The 25,897-nt window shown below is 44.2% G+C and overlaps 1 protein-coding gene across 2 annotated transcripts in view; it reads left to right on the top strand.

Annotated features, from left to right (window-relative positions):
- Nucleotides 1-25,897, top strand: part of LOC106603811 (protein Jade-1) — a 253,703-nt gene that overhangs the window by 205,729 nt on the left and 22,077 nt on the right. For both annotated transcript variants that reach the window (XM_045717329.2, XM_045717327.2), the window contains exons 10-11: nt 11,999-12,116; nt 22,577-22,708. In XM_045717329.2, the coding sequence (XP_045573285.1) occupies nt 11,999-12,116; nt 22,577-22,708 (250 nt within the window). The remainder of the gene's footprint in view (nt 1-11,998; nt 12,117-22,576; nt 22,709-25,897) is intronic.

Here is a 25,897-nt window from a genome sequence, read left to right as displayed (position 1 = left end):
AGTTAAACAGCTAACCACCCGATATGGATTTCCAAATATATTTCTCAAGCCTTCTCACTTACCCCCTGACTAGTGTGGCAATAAAAATGATCAATTCAACTTTAACACGTAGCTGTGTGAAGCCTCTCTCCTGCTGGAGTATTGCTAATTTTAGCCTGAGTAACTCCTCTCCTCTCTGGTGAAGGGAGTGTGGAGCAGAACCTTCTTGCTGTGTTCTCACAGTAGAGGATGCTAACAGGCTAATGGGCCTTGCACTCACTGCATGATAACAGGTTAATGGGCTGGGCTCTTACTGTGGAGGATGCTAATAGGCTAATGGACTATGCTCCCTCAGTGGAGGATGCTGACAGCTAGCCGCCACCCGCTAGCTGTCTAACTGAATAGATCCATCGGCCAATTTCTTGGGCCTCTATACCTATTTTGCCAATTGGACTTGGACCCCTCTGCTACTCGGAACCCTACTAATCCATCACAACTGGTCTATTGACGTCACCGCACGCGGAGGCTAAAACAGACTTTCCTCTGTCGCGAAGTCCCTCTAAGGCCCTTCTGCTAGTTTGCTAGCCCCGGCCTGCTAGCTATCTGAATCGCTGTGTCTCCAGCCAGCCCAACCACTCACTGGACCCCTATGATCACTCGGCTACGCATGCCTCTCCCCAATATCAATATGCCTTGTCTATTACTGTCCTGGTTAGTGATTATTGTCTTATTTCACTGTAGAGCCTCTAGCCCTGCTCAATATGCCTTAACCAACCATTTAGTTCCACCTCCCACATATGTGGTGACATCACCTGGTTTAAACGTCTCTAGAGACAATATCTCTCTCATCAATACGCAATGCCTAGGTTTACATCCAATGTACTCATATCCTAACATACCTTTGTCTGTACATTATGCCTTGAATCTATTCTATCGCGCCCAGAAACCTGCTCATTTTACTCTGCGTTCCGAACGTACTTGACGACCAGTTCTGATAGCCTTTAGCCGTACACTTATCCTACTCCTCCTCTGTTCCTCTGGTGATGTAGAGGTTAACCCAGGCCCTGCAGTGCCTAGCTCCACTCCTACTCCCAAGGTGCTCTCATTTGTTGACTTCTGTAACCGTAAAAGCCTTGGTTTCATGCATGTTAACATTAGAAGCCTCCTCCCTAAGTTTGTTTTATTCACTGCTTTAGCACACTGCCAAACCGGATGTCCTAGCCGTGTCTGAATCCTGGCTTAGGAAGACCACCAAAAACACTGAAATTTCCATCCCTAACTATAAAATTTTCCGCCAAGATAGAACTGCTGAAGGGGGCGGTGTTGCAATCTACTGCAGAGATAGCCTGCAGAGTTCTGTCCTACTATCCAGGTCTGTACCCAAACAATTCAAGCTTCTACTTTTAAAAATTCACCTTTCCAGAAACAAGTCTCTCACCGTTGCCGCTTGCTATAGACCACCCTCTGCCCCCAGCTGTGCCCGGGGCACCTTATGTGAATTGATTGCCCCCCATCTATCTTCAGAGCTCGTGCAGCTAGGTGACCTAAACTGGGACATGCTTAACACCCCGGCCATCCTACAATCTAAGCTTGATGCCCTCAATCTCACACAAATTATCAATGAACTCACCAGGTACCACCCCAAATCCATAAACACGGGCACCTTCATAGATATCATTCTAACCAACTTGCCCTCCAAATACACCTCTGCTGTCTTCAACCAGGATCTCAGCGATCACTGCCTCATTGCCTGCATCCGTAATGGGTCTGCGGTCAAACGACCACCCCCATCACTGTCAAACGCTCCCTAAAACACTTGAGCGAGCAAGCCTTTCTAATCGACCTGGCCCGGGTATCCTGGAAGGATATTGACCTCATCCTGTCAGTAGAGGATACCTGGTTATTCTTTAAAAGTGCCTTCCTCACCATCTTAACCTCTCTAGGGGGTTTGGGACACTACCGTCTCACCTGGCCGACATCCGGTGAAATTGCACAGCGCCAAATTCAAATTAAATTACTATAAATATTTAACTTTCATAAAATCACAAGTGCAATACATCAAAATAAACCTTATCTTGTTGTTAATACAGCCGCCGTGTCAGATTTCAAAAAGACTTTACGGCGAAAGCAAACCATGCGATTATCTGAGAACAGCGCCCAGCAGACAAATCATTACAAACAGTAACCAGCCAAGTAGAGGGGTAACAAAAGTCAGAAATGGCGATAAAATGTATGACTTACCTTTGATGATCTTCATATGGTTACACTCGCAAGACTCCCAGTTACCCAATAAATGTTTGTTTTGTTAGCGCGTTTTGTTCAGTAATCCACTGTCTCAAACAACATCCAGTGAAATTGCAGAGTGTGAAACTCAACAAAACAGAAATTCTCATAATAAACATACATAAAAGATACAAGTGTTATACATCAGCTTAAAGATAAACTTCCAACCGCTGTGTCAGATTTCAAAAAGGCTTTACGGCAAACGCAAACCGTGTGATTATCTGAGAACAGCGCCCAGCAGACAAATCATTGATGATCTTCATATGGTTGCACTCCCAAGACTCCATGTTACACAATAAATGTTCGTTTTGTTCGATAAAGTCCCTATTTATGTCCAAAAACCTCTGTTTTGTTGGTGTGTTTTGTTCAGTACTCCATTGGCACAAAGCGCGGTCACAGCAGGCAGACGAAAAATCTAAAAAGTACCATAAAAGTTCGTAGAAACATGTCAAACGATGTTTATAATCAGTCCTCAGGTTGTTTTTGTCATAAATAATCAATCATATTTCAACCGGACAATAGCTTCGTCAATAGAAAAGGAAAAACAAGAAAGGCACACTCCCGGTCATGCGCAGGACTCATGTCTGGACATTTCCACTGTCCTCTCATTGAAAGTGGTGTTTCTCCCTCATTTTTCAGAGTAAAAGCCTGAAACAATGCCTAAAGACTGGCCACATGTAGTGGAAGCCATAGGGATCGTGAACTGGGTCATATGTCTTTGTATGGTGGATAGGCTTTCAATGGAAAAACAGCCATTTCAAAATAATAGCACTTCCTGGATGGAATTTCCTCAGGTTTTCGCCTGCCATATCAGTTCTGTTATACTCAGAGACATTATTTTAACAGTTTTGGAAACTTTAGAGTGTTTTCTATCGAAATTATATGCATATCCTATCTTCTGGGCCTGAGTAGCAGGCAGTTTACTTTTCAACAGGATGTGAAAATAGTGCCCCCTACCCTAGTGAGGTTAAATAAGCATGCCCCATTCCAAAAAAATGGAAACAGGAACAGATATAGCCCTTGGTTCTCTCCAGACCTGACTGCCCTTGACCAGCACAAAAACATCCTGTGGCATTCTGCATTAGCATCGAATAGCCCCCGTGATATGCAACTTTTCAGGGAAGTTAGGAACAAATATACACAGGCAGTTACAAAAGCTAAGGCTAGCTTTTTCAAGCAGAAATTTGCATCCTGTAGCATAAACTCAAAAACGTTCTGGGACACTGTAAAGTCCATGGAGAATAAGAGCACCTCCTCCCAGCTGCCCACTGCACTGAGGCTAGGAAACACGGTCACCACCGATAAATCCACTATAATTGAGAATTTCAATAAGCATTTTTTGATGGCTGGCCATGCTTTCCACCTGGCTACCCCTACCCCGATCAGCAGCCCTGCACCCCCCACAGCAAAATCAGGACCCCTACAAATCAGCCGGGCTAGACAATCTGGACCCTCTCTTTCTAAAATGATCTGCAGAAATTGTTGCTACCCCTATTACTAGCCTGTTCAACCTCTCTTTCGTATCGTCTGAGATTCCCAAAGATTGGAAAGCTGCCGCGGTCATCCCCCTCTTCAAAGGGGGAGACCCAAACTGCTACAGACCTATATCTATCCTACCCTGCCTTTCTAAGGTCTTCGAAAGCCAAGTTAAGAAATAGATTACTGACCATTTCGAATCCCACCGTACCTTCTCCACTATGCAATCTGGTTTCTGAGCTGGTCATGGGTGCACCTCAGCCACGCTCAAGGTCCTAAATGACATCATAACCGCCATCGATAAGAGACATTACTGTGCAGCCGTATTCATCGACCTGGCCAAGGCTTTCGACTCTGTCAATGACCACATTCTTATCGGCAGACTCAACAGCCTTAGTTTCTCAAATGATTGCCTCGCCTGGTTCACCAACTACTTCTCTGATAGAGTTCAGTGTGTCAAATCGGAGGGCCTGTTGTCCTGACCTCTGGCAGTCTCTATGGGGGTGCCACAGGGTTCAATTCTTGGGCCGACTCTCTTCTCTGTATACATCAATGATGTCGCTCTTGCTGCTGGTGATTTTCTGATCCACCTCTACTCAGACGACACCATTCTGTATACCTCTGGCCCTTCTTTGGGCACTGTGTTAACTAACCTCCAGACGAGCTTCAATGCCATACAACTTTCCTTCCATGGCCTCTAACTGCCCTTAAATGCAAGTAAAACTCAATGCATGCTCTTCAACCGCACCTGCCCGCCCGTCCATCATCACTACTCTGGACGGTTCTGACTTGTTCTGATATGTGGACAACTACAAATACCTAGGTGTCTGGTTAGACTGTAAACTCTCCTTCCAGACTCACATTAAACATCTACCATCGAAAATTAAACCTAGAATCAGCTTCCTATTTCGCAACAAAGCCTCCTTCACTCATGCTGCCAAACATACCCTCGTAAAACTGACCATCCTACCGATCCTCGACTTCGGCGATGTCATTTACAAATTAGCCTCCAACACTCTACTCAACAAATTGGATGCAGTCTATCACAGTGCCATCCGTTTTGTCACCAAAGCCCCATACACTACCCATCACTGCGACCTGTACGCTCTCGTTGGCTGGCTCTCGCTTCATACTCGTTGCCAAACCCACTGGCTCCAGGTCATGTACAAGTCTCTGCTAGGTAAATCCCGCCTTATCTCAGCTCACTGGCCACCATAGCAGCACCCACCCGTAGCACGCGCAGGTATATCTCACTGGTCACCCCCAAAGCCAATTCCTCCTTTGGCCGCCTTCCCTTCCAGTTCTCTGCTGCCAATGACTGGAACGAACTGCAAAAATCACTGAAGCTGGAGAGTCATATCTCCCTCACTAACTTTAAGCACCAGCTGTCAGAGCAGCTCACAGATCACTGCACCTGTACATAGCCCATCTGTAAATAGCCCATCCAACTACCTCATCCTCATACTGTATTTATGTATTTATCTTGCTCCTTTGCACCCCAGTATCTCTACTTGCACATTCATCTTCTGCATATCTACCATTCTAGTGTTTAATTGCTATATTGTAATTACTTCACCACCGTGGCCTATTTATTGCCTTACCTTCCTCATCCTACCTCATTTGCACACACTGTATATAGACTTTTTCTACTGTATTATTGACTGTATGTTTGTTTATTCCATGTGTAACTCTGTGTTGTTGTATGTGTCGAACTGCTTTGCTTTATCTTGGCCAGGTCGCAGTTGTAAATGAGCCTACCTGGTTAAATAAAGGTGGGTTTTTTTTGGTTTTTTTAAATAGCAGGCTAGTGTGCTGTGCGCATACAGTGAAGGACGCTAACAGGCTAATGGGGCTGGGTTTGCCAATCAATCAATGGAATGGAGTTTTCATAGCACATTCCAGCGCCTTAGATCCAAACTTAAGACTTTGCCTCTATCTGTCAGTTACAGAAACCTGCCTACTGTCTGTCTGGTGAGGTGAGTGTAGGGAGGGAGCAGTACCTCTTTTGCTGTAACTGTCCATGTGGCTGGTGTTTAGTCCCCTACTCACAGTCCCCAGTGTCTGATACTGACACACAGAAGCATGCACAACCTGACGCTCAGTTCTTTCTGAAAATGGGAGAAGATCCACAACTTCAATCTCCCACTCCTGTTTTTGTTTGCACACGCAAAGCATATTGCCTGAGTAACATTAACACTCCAATCCTCACAGAGACGGAGGCTTAACAAAACAGCTAGTTTCATAACCAGGGTTTTTAATCTGGACATATCTGCCGTGACTCTGCTTTGCTCACTTTAATTAAATCCAAAGACAACCTTGGTGAGGCCTTAGAAAAACTGTCTGTGTTTGTGTCCCACATAGCACCCTATTCCCTATATAGTGCACTGTTCCCTATATATCGGTCCCTGGTCAAAAGTAGTGCCCTATAAAGGTGCTTGGGTGCCATTTGTGACGCTGTCTGTGTGAATAGGCTAACTGAACACAGCAGAATTGTCCTGCTGTTTACTAAAGCTCTGGAAGATCTCCAGACAGATAACGGCCCTTTGCCTCTATTCTGACACAGCAGTCAGAACATTCCGAGCTCTGATTGGACGAGGATGTCTCCCTGGACCCCCCCGGTTGACGAGGCTTGGGCATAGTGTCAGTGAGTGATTGACAGGAGCTAATAAATTCTCCTCCTGGCTAGGCTCTCTTCTGGGAGGAGGAGGATTCTGGTAGGGAGGTTGTCCTCATGGCTGCAGCACAGCACGCCACAGAGCCGCCTTCACAAAGCCTCCTCACTCACTCTACCGTATCCAGCTGCCACAGTCTGGGCTGTCTCTGACCCACTTTTTATCTATCCTCCCTCCCTTGTTCCCTCTATCCCTCTCCCTCCCCTCCCCCTCTCCTCCCCTGTGTCTTTTGATATGTGGAGCTTTGGTTTCTCTCTCTCTCAATTCAAGGGTTTTATTGGCATGGGAAACATATGATAACATCGCCAAAGCAAGTGAAGTAGATAATAAACAAAAGTGAAATAAACAATTCAAATTCACAGTAAACATTACACTCACAGAAGTTCCAAAAGAATAAAGACATTTCAGATGTCCTATTATGTCTATATACAGTGTGTGCAAATAGTCTCTCTCTTTCTCTCTCTCTGTGTCTATCTGTCTCTGTGTTTATCTGTCTAATCCCGAGAGCCATGTTGTGATGCTGGACTCTTTCCTGTGTCTGCTTAGTAATCAGGATAAATAGCACAATGGATTTGGTTAAATCAGATCATGTTATTGTTCAGAGCTTAGATTTCATATGAAAGTCAGATAGCGTCTTATCATTGGACCTCAATGGATAATGAAGTTCCCTGTAGCTCAGTTGGTAGAGCATGGTGTTTGCAGAGCATGGTGTTTGCAACGCCAGGATTGTGGGTTTGATTCCCACGGGGGGCCAGTACGAAAAGAAAAAAAATAATAATAATTGAATTAATTGTATGCATTCACTACTGTAAGTCGCTCTGGATAAGAGTGTCTGCTAAATGACTGTAAATGTAAAAAAATGAAGTAATCCACATCCCCACATTCACCTACAGTACACACTGACTCTGCTCTTACCCTTTTCACACATTTCTCTGAGGGGATATCTTACACTAACTCATTAAAGTTGTCTCTGCTATATCCATGGAGTCTGTCTGATATGTTTTTAACTGTTTGAGTATTCACAGATTTTTTTTGGAGTACTCAAAAACCAAAAATCTATTTTTATAATACAAGGCCCGCACTGGAAAAACAATATGTGAGCATTAATCTATATGCAAACAAATCACAACAATGCCTAATTTATCATAACCATTACAGATAATAAATCATTACAAATCATAACCATTATAAATCATAACCATTACAGATAATAAATCATTACAAATCATAACCATTATAAATCATAACCATTACAGATAATAAATCATTACAAATCATAACCATTATAAATCATAACCATTACAGATAATAAATCATTACAAATCATAACCATTATAAATCATAACCATTACAGAGAATAAATCATTACAAATCATAACCATTATAAATCATAACCATTACAGATAATAAATCATTACAAATCATAACCATTATAAATCATAACCATTACAGATAATAAATCATTACAAATCATAACCATTATAAATCATAACCATTACAGATAATAAATCCTAATTGCTAAATTGTTCCATATATATGTGCGTGCGTGTACATATGTATCTATATATGTATATATTTAAAAATATATATTTTTTTATTTAACCTTCATTTAACTAGGCAAGTCAGTTGAGAACAAATTCTTATTTACAATGACAGCCTAGGAACAGTGGATTAACTGCCTTGTTCAGGGGCAGAACAACAGATTACCTTGTCCGTTTGGGGATTCGATCTAGCAACCTTCCGGTTACTAGTCCAACACTCTAACCACTAGCCTACCTGCTGCCCTATGTGACTGTGTACATATATATGTACACAGTCAATAAAAAAGCGAGTGCCATTTAAGATGAATTTCTTGAAACAGTAATATCAACTGGTTATATTATATCATGGAACACAATCTTCCAAAAGGTAGTAACCTCAGCAGTGGAGCTTGCTTGTAGAAGCCTATGGCTGTGCAATAGCATAGCCTTGTTTTGTTAATTTATCAGACAAGACGCCTTTATTTCCCGAGCCGTTAACACAGTTAAAACACCTATTAAATTAATAAAAAAAAGACACAAAAAAACTAACATAATATGACAGAATAAAATGGAACAGAATATTTTTCAAATGAAAGTGTGAAGTGATGCGCATGTTGTGTCTGGAACAGTTCTTCTCAGACTGAACATTTGAAATGGGGCTTGAAAGACAATTTTTTCAGTGGTTTTATAGGCATTTATTTCTGTAGGCCTACGGTGAGCTTGTGTGCGCACTCAGCACACGTGTGTGAAGGGAGCACTCGGAACGCAATTGAGTGAATGAGATTTGGCGGGGAGAATGGTGTGATGCTAGGCTTGTTTTTTGTTGTGCCCCACAAAGCACATTCCACCAAATAGTTTTACTTAAAAAAATTTTAAAAAGTATTATCTCTGGTTAAAGGTGGATCTTTGACGTCCATTCGAGGATTCTATTACTCATACCCATCCCTAGTACTATCACTGGTTACTCAGAGAGTCAGAGCTGAGGGCTGCACCCTATTCCCTACATAGTGCACTAATAATGACCAGAGCCCTATATATTATACTACTATATAGTGCACTATGCAGGGAGCCATTTGGGAAACATTTGGGTCATAATACCCTGTCCCTCTGGGGCTCTGGCCAGCCCCTCTAGTTCATGTGGCTGTTACTCCAGGATCAGGGGTAGCGTCGACTCTGACGCGTGCCGTGCCCTTTAAGCCCGGGGCCAACTGCATTTCCAAAGCGCGTTCCATACCTGGTCGTCAGGGGAGTGGCATCGGTGCTCTGATAGTGGGCACGCAGACCTGTTCACCAGAGCATCTGGTGTCATCAGGCCTTAATTAAATCAACAGGTGTATGGCAGGAGAGGAGAGGACCTTGTTTAGCCCACTTGAGAGAGAGGCCCTGCTTAGCAGTTATCTGTGCTCTGATCCAGGGACAGAAATGTCAGGAGGAAGAGGATAGTCTGTATGGGAGAGAGGTTTATAGGTGTCCTAAAAGGCACCCTCTTCCCTACATAGTGCACTATAAAAGGAATAGAGTCCTATATATTAGGGAGGGAGGGAGGGAGGGAGGGAGGGAGGGAGGGAGGGAGGGAGGGAGGGAGGGAGGGAGGGAGGGAGGGAGGGAGGGAGGTGAATGTCTGCCCTCCTCTTATCCCCATTCCTCTCTGTGTTGCTTAGGGGCAGAGAGGTATTTGTGTTGAGAACAGTTTCCCCCTACCACTCATAATCAAACACAGATACTGAACGTTGTGTCCCACATTGTGTCTATTTTTATCCTACTTGGAAGTAATGGAATACTGGCCACTCAATAAACAACCGAGCAGAGAGAGATATCAAACATTAAGCCTGTGGTTTTCTCCTCCCACACAGCGGCAGTGTGTCGGCCATATCTCCTCTGTTAACCATTTGTTAATGTACTTTTCCCATCAGCTGAATACATTGGGACACAATTACGGTTTTGTTCCTGGTGGGGCTAAACATTGCAGGGGGAGGAGAACAACCATGCTTGTTCTGTCTCTATATCTGCCTGTGTGTGTGTGTGTGTGTGTGTGTGTGTGTGTGTGTGTGTGTGTGTGTGTGTGTGTGTGTGTGTGTGTGTGTGTGTGTGTGTGTGTGTGTGTGTGTGTGTGTGTGTTTGTCTTCATGCATGCTTACGTGCGTGTATTGTGTGGCGGGCAGCCAGACAGAGGGAACAAATCTGTCTTTGTTGACAGTCTGGGTGGCTCAGCTCTGCCATGCTGTACCATCTAAGTGACAGGATGGACACCTCACAACACAGACAGATCTGTCTGTCTGCCCGCCACACACATGCACGCAGACTCCTCTCCTCTGTCTATCTGTGTCTCTCTCTCTCCCCCCAGCCCCTCTTCCCATCATCACTATGACTAATCATTAGTCACACACTCTCAGGAACATTAATAAAGATGTCCACTGAGATATACTGGGGAGGAAAAACACACTCTCACACAGATGTGCTTTCACACAGGACACACTGGGGGCACTCAGACGTGTGTGTATCGTGTCCCTGGCTGTGAGCCAGCCCCTGCCTGGTTTACTGGTAACTACTCACAGTGGATTGGCTATGGCCCAGACAGGCAGAGAGCTCCCTGGGAGGGAGCTAGTCGCTCCAACTCTCCACAACACACACACACACACACACACACACACTGCTCCTCCACCAGCCACATTTTGTCCCACTGCCAACCCAGAGCCCCCAAAACACACATGAAAACATATGAAAGTGATTTGACAGTGTGTGTGTGGGGGGGGGGGGGGGGGCTTGGGAATGCTGCTGCTAAGATAATTAGGCTAGCTAGGAGTCTGGGCTTGCAGACTGGAGCTCCTACGCCTGGCTGCAGTCTAGTTGCACCTCTACCCCTAACCCTTTGGGAGGCTGAGACTGAATAAAGAGAGTGGGAGGGAGGGAAGCTGGGTGGTTTTAATGGGGCATTTCTCTCTGCTATAGATCCAGCCTGGTTATTATAATGGTTCAGAGGACTGTGTGTGTTCCTCCGTATGTCAGGTGAGGAACCTGGTTATTATAATGGTTCAGAGGACTGTGTGTGTTCCTCTGTATGTCAGGTGAGGAACCTGGTTATTATAATGGTTCAGAGGACTGTGTGTGTTCCTCTGTATGTCAGGTGAGGAACCTGGTTATTATAATGGTTCAGAGGACTGTGTGTGTTCCTCTGTATGTCAGGTGAGGAACCTGGTTATTATAATGGTTCAGAGGACTGTGTGTGTTCCTCTGTATGTCAGGTGAGGAACCTGGTTATTATAATGGTTCAGAGGACTGTGTGTGTTCCTCTGTATGTCAGGTGAGGAACCTGGTTATTATAATGGTTCAGAGGACTGTGTGTGTTCCTCTGTATGTCAGGTGAGGAACCTGGTTATTATAATGGTTCAGAGGACTGTGTGTGTTCCTCTGTATGTCAGGTGAGGAACCTGGTTATTATAATGGTTCAGAGGACTGTGTGTGTTCCTCTGTATGTCAGGTGAGGAACCTGGTTATTATAATGGTTCAGAGGACTGTGTGTGTTCCTCTGTATGTCATGTGAGGAACCTGGTTATTATAATGGTTCAGAGGACTGTGTGTGTTCCTCTGTATGTCAGGTGAGGAACCTGGTTATTATAATGGTTCAGAGGACTGTGTGTGTTCCTCTGTATGTCAGGTGAGGAACCTGGTTATTATAATGGTTCAGAGGACTGTGTGTGTTCCTCTGTATGTCAGGTGAGGAACCTGGTTATTATAATGGTTCAGAGGACTGTGTGTGTTCCTCTGTATGTCAGGTGAGGAACCTGGTTATTATAATGGTTCAGAGGACTGTGTGTGTTCCTCTGTATGTCAGGTGAGGAACCTGGTTATTATAATGGTTCAGAGGACTGTGTGTGTTCCTCTGTATGTCAGGTGAGGAACCTGGTTATTATAATGGTTCAGAGGACTGTGTGTGTTCCTCTGTATGTCAGGTGAGGAACCTGGTTATTATAATGGTTCAGAGGACTGTGTGTGTTCCTCTGTATGTCAGGTGAGGAACCTGGTTATTATAATGGTTCAGAGGACTGTGTGTGTTCCTCTGTATGTCAGGTGAGGAACCTGTGCTACATGGTGACGCGGCGGGAGAAGATGAAGACTTCTCTGTGTGACCTCCAGGAGAAGATCTTCCACCTGCAGATCCAGCTGCTGGAGGAGGACCTAGCTGGAGGTGAGTGGCATACACAGACACACACACACACACACACACAGACACACACACACACACACACACACACACACACACACACACACACGCACACACACACACACACACACACACACACACACACACACACACACACACACACACACACACACACACACACACACACACCACCCTAGTCTGTCCTGCTCTGGGTCTACAGGAAGGTAACCTTCCCCCTACCCTCCTGCCCCAAAAAAGATATAGATGTACTATTGTAAAGTGGTTGTTCCACTGGATATCATAAGGTGAATGCACCAATTTGTAAGTCGCTCTGGATAAGAGCGTCTGCTAAATGACGTAAATGTAAATGTAAGACTAGAATGTAGACTATCTCTATCCTCATACGCCGATAAAATGGCCCCCTATTCCTTTTCTAGTGCGCTACTTTTGACCAGGGCACCACAGGGAAAGGGTGGCATTTCAGACATACAGATAGATAGTATGTCATACAGATAGCTCCTACTCTCCCTGACCCTGACCTCAGTACAGCCAAACCGGTCATGTGAGTGGTACTGTCGTCATAGTAGTCCATGTCCTCAGTCTGTCCCCAGTACTGGACCCACAGTAAACACACTCACAGGCCTGACAGTCCTTACACTCTATTACACTGGCTGAAGTCAAGGGCTTAGGCTAGAGAGTACGAGGACTTCCCCTGTGTGTCTGTCAGTAGGAATGGGAAATGTGCCAGTCTGATACAGAATAACTAGCTAGGGCTCTCTGGAGAGAGGAACTAGAGTGTGTGTGTGGGGGGGGGGGGGGATTTATGTGCATAACATTTGAAAAAGGAGTAGGCTATGTTGGTTCAGGTGTGTGTTGGAGTGGGTCCTGTGTTTGTGTGGAAAAGGAAGGGTGTGTGTATGGGCGGTTGTGTGTGTGTGTGTGTGTGTGTGTGTGTGTGTGTGTGTGTGTGTGTGTGTGTGTGTGTGTGTGTGTGTGTGTGTGTGTGTGTGTGTGTGTGTGTGTGTGTGTGTGCGCGCTTGTGCGTGTGTGTGTCGGTGTGTTGGCCCGGGGAGTTGTGTGAGTCTCCCAGGCCGGTACTAATTTGCAGTGTTCATCATTCCAGAGCCCCGAAAGCCCGCCGCTGTGTATTAAGACCTCCTGACTCGGCACTTTTCACTGCTATCAGGGGTCTGTGTTGGCCGCCCGGCTCTATGTAACCATAGCTATTCACACATGGAAATGAGGGGCCGAAACACACAGACAGCCCCGTGACAGAACACTGCTTCAGGGGATGCGTCGCAAATGACACCCTATTCCCTATGGGTCCTGGTCAAAAGCAGTGCACTATAAAGGGATTAAGGTGCAGTTTTGGACGGAGACAGGTCCTCTGTCTGCACCCTCAGATGGAGAAAGATGAGGCTGTCAGTATCATAATGACTGGATGACTTCTCTCTCATCCCTTTATTTCTCCCTACTCTCTCTCCATCTTTCTCTTTCCTTCTCTATCAATTGCTTTTTCGCTCTCTCTCTATCACACCCACTTTCTCTCTCTCTCTCTCTCTCTCTCTCTCTCTCTCTCTCTCTCTCCATCCCCCCAATCTCTATATATATCTATCCCCATCCCCCTCTCTCGGTCTCTCCTTCTCTTTCTCTGCTGGGGCCTGGCTCTCATGTTAAACACACAGCCGTCTTCTTCTCAGAACTCACTTTCTTTACTGCTGCTAGCTTTACTGCTGCTAGCTCACAAAAAGCATCAGTTTGCTCGTCATATATTTTTTAATTTTTTTAATTTAACCAGATAGGCCAGTTGAGAACAAGTTGTCATTTACAACTGCGACCTGGCCAAGATAAAGCAAAGCAGTGTGACAAAAAGAGCAACACAGAGTTACACGGGATAAACAAACATACAGTCAATAACACAATAGAAAAATCTATGTACAGTGTGTGCAGATGTAGTAAGATTAGGGAGGTAAGGAAATAAATAGGCCATAGTGGCGAAATAATTAAAATTCAGCATCAACACTGGAGTGATAGATGTGCAGATGATGATGTGTAAGTAGAGATACTGGGGTGCAAAAGAGCAACAACAACAAAAAATAACAATATGGGGATGAGGTAGTTGGGTGGGCTATTTACAGATGGGCTGTGTACAGATGCAGTGATCGGTAAGCTGCTCTGACAGCTGATGCTTAAAGTTAGTGAGGGAGATATAAGTCTCCAGCTTCAGTGATTTTTGCAATTCGTTCCAGTCATTGGCAGCAGAGAACTGGAAGGAGAGGCGGCTAAAGGAGGTGTTGGCTTTGGGGGTGACCAGTGAGATATACCTGCTGGAGCGCGTGCTACAGGTGGGTACTGCTATGGTGACCAGTGAGCTGAGATAAGGCGGGGCTTTACCTAGCAGAGACTTGTAGATGACCTGGAGCCAGTGGGTTTGGCAACGAGTATGAAGCGAGGGCCAGCCAATGAGAGCGTACAGGTCGCAGTGGTGGGTAGTATATGGAGCTTGCGGTTACCTCCTCCTGTCACTTGTGAATTATATATTATCACTTGTGAATGATGCCCAGCATAAGGCATGCCTTTTTTTTTGTGACTATTTCTAATAATATTCGCACACCTCATGTAGCCTAGCCCATAGGCCTATATGTTTTGATAAGGTTTGTATCACAACTAAAGTGGCCAAATAACTTCTTAAAAGGAAGCACATTAATCCGCTTTACAACGGGTGTAGAGCCTAACTGGCATACAGCGTGTGAGTTTGAAGTTGGGGGAAGATAATTTTCACCATAAAAATTCACCTTTATAATAAAAGCATTACATGCATAATCGCATTTGTGGTCATTTTTGATATTTGTGTTTTCCTGCTAATGGAACATTCGCGCTTAAAGCCTTTTGTACTACTGGGGATAGTAGATGGACGTAGGCAATTTTTTGGGCTGTTTGTTAGGCCTACTCATCATGTTGGCAGACAAAAAGTTAATGTGGACAGTTGTTCCAATATCTTCAATATGCACCTCAGAATTGGATAAGGACGCGCGCAGTTGCGTCCCCGATATGTCTGTCTTCACTTGTAGCCTGTGAGAAAGACCCGATCACGTGATGGAGAGCCATGTGAGTGAGAGGTGCTTCGGAGCGGGCAGCATTTAGGGAGGAGGGTTCCAAAAGGCATGGATTTTTTTAGGGTGCATTATGGCCACACAAAGGGGATGCCGCCGGGAAATTCGAGGCATTATCAAGTGCTTTTCAAATTGTGAATGAGAGACTGTCGAAGTGTGTACAGCCTGCGCAAAAAAGCAAAGCAGAACTTTTTTCAAATCATCATTAGAGTCTCATCATACAGCCTTACAATGTATTAAACATCAAAACATATAGCCCAACGTTTGTAGAACAACTAAAGTTACATTAATAACTCTAAATTAAGCATATAGGAGCACCTATTTCAACACAGAATAGTGCACACAACCTCGAAAAGTTAGGAGAAAGTATCCTTTCTATTTTATTCAGCTTTGTTCAAATGTATTCTTCATACTATAGTAAAATAATGCCATGGAATTCAAAGCAAATCTTGTCTGCTAAATGTACTTGTGTAGCCCACAGACATGGCATAGCCAGATCAGGACCAAACATAAGGACAACTCAGAGTATGCTATTCTGTTCTTCTGAAATAGAAAAAAAAAATCATATCACATTTCTTTAGACTTGTCTGAAATAAAGAATGGATTTATTGTGAAGGTGTAGGCTATATTACATGGATTTATTAGACTCTTTTTAAAATGTACATGTTCCAGAGTTCTGCATCAGTGTGTGGAAGCCAGGAGATGCTGAATGTGTTTATGTTAATTAACGGTCAATTACCGTGCGACCGACTTCGATTTCGTGACCGCCACAGCGTTAGTCAGGTAGACCCCCCCCAGTCAAAGTAAGTGCACTATGTAGGGAATAGGATGCCAATATAGGACGCAGGCCATGTCTGGGTCTCAGCTCCCACAGTGAGAAAATACTGCTCTGTATCTGTCTGTCTAGTCCTTAGAGTAAAGCCACTCGAGTGAGTCACGTGCTTTTAGGGCTGAACACAGCCATAGTTGAAGAGCAGCAGTCCCTGTAGGCACTGCAACTCAGGGAGGGCCCTGCCCATCTGCCTCTACAGCAGTGGGACACTGGGGCAAGCGCTGTTACATTACTTTACACATGCATTCTTCCCTCCTTCCTTCCTTGTAGTCATATGGGAATGGAATGGAACCCTGAAATATTCACTAATCCATTACGAAGGGTCCATTCCATTACCTATTACTTCAAGGAGGAAAGGATACATGTGTAAGGTATTGGACAAGGAAGATCGGAAGAAGGGTGAGTTTTGAAAGTATTAGAACAGGGCCACATACTGCTGTCTTGAACTCACCCTTGTTCAGGTTATCACAGGAAGGAAGCCACAGCAGTGTAATTCTGTACGTATCAATGTAGTGAGAAGGTAATGTACTTGTCCATCCTGTGTCTGTTTCTCTCAACCACAGCCCTACACTGCAGTTGATGGTGGCTTGTGTTTGGGATATCTGATCGTGTATCTCTCTGTGTGTGTGTCGAGAGGGAACTCTGGGGCTGAGGGAGCGTGAGAGGAAGTGTGAAAGAAAGAGAGGATGTGTGAAAGAAAAAGGCTCTGTGGTGTCGGGCTAACGAGCGCAGGTAAGAAGTGGGACACTGTGCCTCACACACCGCAGCTGAGCGAGCCCAGGAAGAGAGGAAATGAGTCACACACTTCGAAAAGACGAATCCCTTTGCGAACCTGACGAGACAATCAAATTGAAGAGAGCAGAGAAGGAGAAGTGACAGAGGGAGAGAGCAGAGAAGTGAGAGAGAGAGAGAGAGAGAGAGAGAGAGAGAGCAGAGAAGTGAGAGAGAGAGAGAGAGAGCAGAGAAGTGTGAGAGAGAGAGAGAGAGAGAGAGCAGAGAAGTGAGAGAGAGAGAGCAGAGAAGTGAGGGAGAGAGAGAGAGAGAGCAGAGAAGTGAGGGAGAGAGAGAGAGAGAGAGCAGAGAAGTGAGGGAGAGAGCAGAGAAGTGACAGAAAGAGAGAGCAGAGAAGGGACAGAAAGAGAGAGCAGAGAAGGGACAGAAAGAGAGAGCAGAGCAGTGACAGGAAGAGAGAGCAGAGAAGTGACAGAGAGAGCAGAGAAGTGAGAGAGAGAGCAGAGAAGTGAGAGTGAGAGCAGAGAAGTAACAGAGAGAGAGAGCAGAGACGTGACAGAGGGAGAGAGCAGAAAAGAAGTGACAGAGAGAGCAGAAAAGAAGTGACAGAGAGAGAGAGAGAGCAGAGAAAAGGAAGAAGTGACAGAAAGAGAGGCAGAGAAAAGGAAGGAGAGAGAGAGAGAAATGCAACTGAACTGACAACAATATTTTCAAATGTGTCTCGAAGTTGGGCTGTTGCAGAGAGGATGAGTTTTTCACACAAATAGCCAGCGTATCACTCATTAATATATACTCTATCCTATTCACAATCACACACAAACACTTACCCACACTGTGTTCAGGCACACACCCACACAACAGATTTTTAAAACAACATGGACAGACGGGTATACACACACCATGGGTAGCCTCAGTGTGAAACACAACCCACCGGGAGGACACAGTGAGGTACCACTCAGGTCCTCTTATGCATGTCCTGCTCCTTCATGTTAGGGGAAGCGTGAGGGAAGGAGGCCAGTGGTAGCTCCACACAGTACAGTACACCCCAGTGCCCCCACACTTCAGCCTCTATTATAACCAACATGAGAGGAAGCCTGGCGTGCACGCCACCCGCTCCACTAAGCAGCGGGAGCGTGGTAAACCATGTCCCCGAACAATAAGGGCCTTCATGAAGGGGGAGCCGCCAACCGCACAGCTGTAAACGCTGACTGAAGCCCCTCTGCGTTGTGGGATGGTTTCTCAGCAGGGTGCGCATGCTACGTTTCTCTCTCTCTGTGTGTATGTGTGTGTGTGTGTGTGTGTGTGTGTGTGTGTGTGTGTGTGTGTGTGTGTGTGTGTGTGTGTGTGTGTGTGTGTGTGTGTGTGTGTGTGTGTGTGTGTGTGTGTGTGTGTGTGTGTGTGGCCAAGTAGATGTTAGTGCAGTTGTATATTTACTGAAAGTGTGCTTGTGTGTGAGCGTGCATCCATACGTGTGAATACTTGCGCGTGTGTGTTGGTGTGTTTTCGGTGTCTACACACAAACTGGGATTAGAGATATTGAAGTTGTTGACTGTGAGGGATTTATTGGGTTTACTCAACCTGCCCACCAGGGAAACCACACACACACTTCCCCCTTGCGGTGGTAGGACTGGTTCTGTTAAGTGAGGATGGTTTGTCAGTTTGGTCTGTCAGGTTATGGGATGTTTCTCATTTTGGTCTGTCAGGTTATGGGATGTTTCTCATTTTGTTCTGTCAGGTTATGGGATGTTCTCAGTTTGGTCTGTCAGGTTATGGGATGTTTCTCATTTTGGTCTGTCAGGTTATGGGATGTTTCTCATTTTGTTCTGTCAGGTTATGGGATGTTCTCAGTTTGGTCTGTCAGGTTATGGGATGTTTCTCATTTTGTTCTGTCAGGTTATGGGATGTTTCTCATTTTGTTCTGTCAGGTTATGGGATGTTCTCAGTTTGGTCTGTCAGGTTATGGGATGTTTCTCATTTTGTTCTGTCAGGTTATGGGATGTTCTCAGTTTGGTCTGTCAGGTTATGGGATGTTTCTCATTTTGGTCTGTCAGGTTATGGGATGTTTCTCATTTTGGTCTGTCAGGTTATGGGATGTTTCTCATTTTGGTCTGTCAGGTTATGGGATGTTTCTCAGTTTGGTCTGTCAGGTTATGGGATGTTTCTCATTTTGGTCTGTCAGGTTATGGGATGTTTCTCATTTTGGTCTGTCAGGTTATGGGATGTTTCTCATTTTGGTCTGTCAGGTTATGGGATGTTTCTCATTTTGGTCTGTCAGGTTATGGGATGTTTCTCATTTTGGTCTGTCAGGTTATGGGATGTTTCTCATTTTGGTCTGTCAGGTTATGGGATGTTTCTCATTTTGTTCTGTCAGGTTATGGGATGTTCTCAGTTTGGTCTGTCAGGTTATGGGATGTTTCTCATTTTGTTCTGTCAGGTTATGGGATGTTTCTCATTTTGGTCTGTCAGGTTATGGGATGTTTCTCATTTTGGTCTGTCAGGTTATGGGATGTTTCTCATTTTGGTCTGTCAGGTTATGGGATGTTTCTCATTTTGGTCTGTCAGGTTATGGGATGTTTCTCATTTTGGTCTGTCAGGTTATGGGATGTTTCTCATTTTGGTCTGTCAGGTTATGGGATGTTTCTCATTTTGGTCTGTCAGGTTATGGGATGTTCTCAGTTTGTTCTGTCAGGTTATGGGATGTTTCTCATTTTGTTCTGTCAGGTTATGGGATGTTCTCAGTTTGGTCTGTCAGGTTATGGGATGTTCTCAGTTTGGTCTGGCAGGTTATGGGATGTTTCTCATTTTGGTCTGTCAGGTTATGGGATGTTTCTCATTTTGGTCTGTCAGGTTATGGGATGTTTCTCATTTTGGTCTGTCAGGTTATGGGATATTTCTCATTTTGTTCTGTCAGGTTATGGGATGTTTCTCATTTTGTTCTGTCAGGTTATGGGATGTTTCTCATTTTGGTCTGTCAGGTTATGGGATGTTCTCAGTTTGTTCTGTCAGGTTATGGGATGTTTCTAATTTTGTTCTGTCAGGTTATGGGATGTTCTCATTTTGGTCTGTCAGGTTATGGGATGTTCTCATTTTGGTCTGTCAGGTTATGGGATGTTCTCAGTTTGGTCTGTCAGGTTATGGGATGTTTCTCATTTTGGTCTGTCAGGTTATGGGATGTTTCTCATTTTGTTCTGTCAGGTTATGGGATGTTTCTCATTTTGGTCTGTCAGGTTATGGGATGTTTCTCATTTTGGTCTGTCAGGTTATGGGATGTTTCTCATTTTGGTCTGTCAGGTTATGGGATGTTTCTCATTTTGTTCTGTCAGGTTATGGGATGTTTCTCATTTTGGTCTGTCAGGTTATGGGATGTTCTCAGTTTGTTCTGTCAGGTTATGGGATGTTTCTCATTTTGTTCTGTCAGGTTATGGGATGTTCTCAGTTTGGTCTGTCAGGTTATGGGATGTTCTCAGTTTGGTCTGGCAGGTTATGGGATGTTTCTCATTTTGGTCTGTCAGGTTATGGGATGTTTCTCATTTTGGCCTGTCAGGTTATGGGATGTTTCTCATTTTGGTCTGTCAGGTTATGGGATATTTCTCATTTTGTTCTGTCAGGTTATGGGATGTTTCTCATTTTGTTCTGTCAGGTTATGGGATGTTCTCAGTTTGGTCTGTCAGGTTATGGGATGTTTCTCAGTTTGGTCTGTCAGGTTATGGGATGTTTCTCATTTTGTTCTGTCAGGTTATGGGATGTTTCTCATTTTGGTCTGTCAGGTTATGGGATGTTCTCAGTTTGTTCTGTCAGGTTATGGGATGTTTCTAATTTTGTTCTGTCAGGTTATGGGATGTTCTCAGTTTGGTCTGTCAGGTTATGGGATGTTTCTCATTTTGGTCTGTCAGGTTATGGGATGTTTCTCATTTTGTTCTGTCAGGTTATGGGATGTTCTCAGTTTGGTCTGTCAGGTTATGGGATGTTTCTCATTTTGGTCTGTCAGGTTATGGGATGTTTCTCATTTTGTTCTGTCAGGTTATGGGATGTTTCTCAGTTTGGTCTGTCAGGTTATGGGATGTTTCTCAGTTTGGTCTGTCAGGTTATGGGATGTTTCTCATTTTGGTCTGTCAGGTTATGGGATGTTCTCAGTTTGGTCTGTCAGGTTATGGGATGTTTCTCATTTTGGTCTGTCAGGTTATGGGATGTTTCTATCATCAAAGCCATTAGTCCTGCTAGTGGGGTAATAGAAGCCATTCTGGGTTCAGGTGGCTTGGGAGACTAATTAACCAATAAGGCCTGAGGGGGTGTGTTATTGGCCAATATACCACGACTAAGACCTGTTCTTATTCACAACGCGAAGCTGCGTGCCTGGATACAGCCCTTAGCCGTGGCATATTGGCCATATAACACAAACCCCCAGGTGCCTTGCTGCTATTATAAACTGGTTACCAACATAAATAGAACATGCATCATACCCGTGGTATATAGTCTGATTATACATAGCATCCAGCACCCAAACTACCCGGTTTATAATGACTTCTGAATGTTTTCCACACATGAGGATGTGAATGACCACCCAATTTAGTTTACAATAATGAAGTCAAACATTGACTGCAATGTATCCTACTCAGTATTTAACTATGTATACTTTATGTAACTCTATTTAACTGCTGCGCAAAACATCTGGGTTCCAAATGGCACCCTATTTCCTATATAGTGCACTACTTTTGACTGCAGCCCTGCACTATATAAGAAATAGGGTGTCATGTGGTATGCAGACAGTATGTCCCCAAGGGTACAGCCAGTCAGTAAAACAATTGTAGTTGATCTACTCTCTAACATGAGAGAAAATATCAAATCAAAATGTACTGGTCACGTACACAGTTGTTATTTGATGTGTCAAATTAAAAGCTTATTTAACTCGTCAAATAGTGTTATTGTCAAATAGTGTTATTTGACGTGTATCTTTTTTGACACGCAAAGACCCAAACGGCATTCCATAGTATGTTGTGAAGCTAATAGCAGTGACGCTATTACTGTGTAACTCCGGTAGGGCAACATCTGAACAACAGCGCACTTGGTAATGTTAGTGTATACCGGTGCTCAACCAGTAGCGAAAGCCAACATCACCCAATGAATTCCATTATCTTGAATTGCAACTCCACTTTGTCCCTGTACTGTTGTTTTTCTTCTTTGATTGCCTTACGGAGGTCATAGCTGGTCTGTTTGTATACGCCCATGTTCCCAGTCACCTTGCCGTGGTTAAATGCGGTGTTTCATCCTTTCAGTTTTGCGTGAATGCTGCCATCTATCCACGGTTTTTGGTTTGGATAAGTTGTATTCGTCACAGTGGTAACAACATCCTCTATACACTTCCTGATGAACCCAGTCACAGAGTCAGTGTATACGTCGATACTATTCCCAGAGGCAACCCGGAACATTTCCCAGTCCATGTGATCAAAACAGTCTTGAAGCATGAATTCCAATTGGTCAGACCAATGTTGAACAGTCCTTAGCACTGGTGCTTCTTGGTTAAGTTTCTGCCTATAGGAGGGAAGAAACAGGATGGAGGCGTGTTCTGGTTTAAGGAAAGGTGGGCGGGTGTAGGCCTTGTAGCTGTCCCAGAAGGTACAGTAACAATAGTCAAGTGTGTTCACTTCGTGTGTAGCACAGGAGATGTGTTGATAGAATTTCGGGAGCATTTTCCTCCGATATCCTTTATTAAAGTCCCCCGCTACAATGAATCCTAGGAGATGCCTGCTCTTGCCTCTCTCTAACATCATGCATGGCTGCACTGTAATGTTGCTCTATTTCCTCTGCAGAGAAAACCATGAAGGGGCAGAAGGGAAAGCAGAACGGGGTGAAGGAGAGGGGGAAGGAGCGGCGGAAAAGCAGTCCAGAGAAGAAGAAAGAGAGGTGGAAGTGTGAGAATGGCTCCCTCCTGAAACAGCTAGGTAAGTCTGACACACCACAAGGGGAGGGGGGTGTCTGTGTTTGTATGTAGTGTGAGTTTCCAGGTGAGTTATTGACTTATGTAACACCCACACACTCGCCCCCCCTCCCCTGTGGGGAGTAGAGGAGAGTCCAGTCTCACACCATCTACATCATTTTACATTTACATTTTAGTCATTTAGCAGATGCTCTTATCCAGAGCGACTTACAGTAGTGAATGCATACATTTCATACATTTTTTTTTTCTTTTTCGTACTGGTCCCCCGTGGGAATCGAAACCCACAACCCTGGCGTTGCATCCTCCTCCCGATTCACCACCCTTCACTGGAAGTGTGCACTTGACATGGAGTGTGCACTTGCACACTCCATGTCATGGATTTAACAATGGTGGAAACTCCCCCTTGCCAATGCTTCCACCAATCCAATCATTTCAAATCCATGGTTGGGAGTGTGCAGGTGCATATCTCTGGAGACCAGAGGAGAATCTCAATTGCATACTCCTTGCGTCCTCTCTCCTCGCCTCCTTCTCAAAACCCATTGGATTAGAAGGCCAGAGGTCCCTCCCCTCTGACCTTCTCATCCAATGGGTTTTCAGTAGTGTTGCACGGTATACCGAAACTTCTGTACCTTTTCAATACTAGAACATGAAAAATGGTTCGGTACTAGAATTTTTTACTTTTGGTACTTCTGTCTGTGTTTCATGTCATGTACCAATTGAGAGGATCGAGTCCTTGTAGTAATTTGTCTGAATCGTATCAAGAGGGCAGTAGCTAGCCAGGCTGCCCCTCATGCAGCTGACACAGCGCAAGCAACTTTTGTGAAGAAAGCGCGAGGAGAGAGAAAACGCTAACAGCATGGCGAAAACATCATACCTCCACATCCGCATCTTGACAAAACTGGCTCCAGAAGCGAACTATGGTAATACTTTCCTTATAGAGCAGTTAATGAGGGACAGCCCACCAAAACAACTAAGCAAAAGGTGTTACAAAGCAGATCAGTGCAAGGGAGGTTTAGTTCCAAAACCACATTTGAAAAAAATCTGTATTTTACACATGACATCAAATTGTATTTGTTACATGCACCAAATAGACTTAATCATGAAATGCTTGCTTATGAGCCCTTCCCAACAATGCAGAGCTAAAAAGTCATAATACAAATAATCCACAACAATTCCACGGACAATTCCTTTGACCTCATGGCTTGATTTTTGCTCTGACATGCACTGTCAACTGGGGAAGCTTATAAAGACAGGTGTGTTTCTTTCCAAATCATGTCCAATCAATGGAATTTACCACATGTGAACTCCAATCAAGTTTAGAAACATCTCAAGGATGATAAATGGAAACAAGATGCACCTGAACTCAATTTCGATACTCAAAGCAAAGGGTCTGAATACTTATGTAAATAAGGTATTTCTGTTTTTAATCTTTTATAAATTTGCTAAAATTTATAAAAACCTATTTTCGCTTTGTCATTATGGGGTATTGTGTGTAGATTGATGAGGAAAACTTTTTATTTAATCAATTTTAGAATAATGCTCAAAAGTAAAAACAATTGTGGAAAAACTCAAGGGGTCTGAATACATTTTCTGAATGCACTGGATTCTGGATTTGGGGACTGTGAAAAGACCCCTGGTGGTATGTCTGTGTAACCGATGTGAAATGGCTAGCTAGTTAGCGTTGGTGCACACTAATAGCATTTCAATTGGTGACGTCACTCGCTCTGAGACCTTGAAGTAGTTGTTCCCCTTGCTCTGCAAGGGCCACGGCTTTTGTGGTGCGATGGGTAACGATGCTTCGAGGGTGGCTGTTGTCTGTGTGCAGAGGGTCCCTGGTTCGAACCCAGGTTGGGGCGAGGAGAGGGACGGAAGCTAAACTGTTACATCTGGTAGGCTAAGTGTGTGTCAGAGCTGTGTGTAAGTTGATGTGCAAACAATTTAGAATTTTCAGCACATTGCATCACTTCTTTTTATAAAGAAACAGTCAGTCTCTCCTCAACTCTTAGCCAAGAGAGACGGACATGCATAGTGTTTATATTAGCCCTCTGATTACAGTGAAGAGCAAGATGTGCCACTCTGTTCTGGGTGTTTTATTTTTGAAAGAAATTGAATATAGAATATAATTTCTTGTAGTTATTATTTTAGTTGTTCAACCAGTTATCGACATATTGTTCAATGTTAAAAAAATTAAGTAGTTGTTCTGTGACTTTAGCTAATACACTTTTTTATGGTATCGAGTATCGTTTTTGGTATCGAGTATAGTTTTGGTATTGAATATCGGGATACTAAACCTGGTATCTGCATTGAAGTCAAAAATTCTGGTATCTTGACAACACTAGTTTACATAAGTATTCAGACCCTTTGCTATGAGACTTGAAATTGAGTTCAGGTGCATCCTGTTTCCATTGATCATCATTTGAGATGTTTCTAAACTTGATTGGAGTCCACCTGTGGTAAATTCAATTGATTGGACATGATTTGGAAAGGAACACATCTGTCTATATAAGGTCCCACAGTTGACAGTGCATGTCAGAGCAAAAACCAAGCAATGAGGTCGAAGGAATTGTCCGTAGAGCGCCGAAACAGGATTGTCAAGGCACAGATCTGGGGAAGGGCACCAAAACATTTCTGCAGCATTGAAGGTCCCCAAGAACACAGTGACCTCCATCATTCTTAAATGGAAGAAGTTTATATATCACTACTCAGTGTATATAATGCATTCAAGTCACGACTCATCCTACAGTGCATTCAGAAAGTATTCAGACCCCTTGACTTTTTTTTCATCCTCATCAATCTACACACAATACCCCATAATGACAAAGTGAAACAGGTTGAGAATATTCTGCACATTTATTAAAAATAAAAAACAGAAATATCTTATTTACACAAGTATTTAGACATTAGAGCTCAGAGACAGGATTGTGTCGAGGGACAGATCTGGGGAAGGGTACCAAAAAATGTCTGCAGGATTGAAGGTCCCCAAGAACACAGTGGCCTCCATCGTTCTTAAATGGAAGAAGTTTGGAACCACCAAGACTCTTCCTAGAGCTGGCTGTCCAGCCAAACTGAGCAATCGTGGGAGAAGAGCCTTGGCCGGTGAGGTGACCAAGAAGCCGATGGTCACTCGGACAGAGCTCTAGAGTTCCACTGTGGAGATGGGAGAACCTTCCAGAAGGACAACCATCTCTGCAGC

The sequence above is a fragment of the Salmo salar genome, chromosome 04 (genome assembly GCF_965601325.2).
Source record: "Salmo salar chromosome 04, fSalSal1, whole genome shotgun sequence".
Classification (NCBI taxonomy): Eukaryota; Metazoa; Chordata; class Actinopteri; order Salmoniformes; family Salmonidae; genus Salmo; species Salmo salar.
The sequence above is the reverse complement of the archived record's forward strand: the minus strand, read 5'-3'. Positions and strand labels throughout refer to the sequence as shown.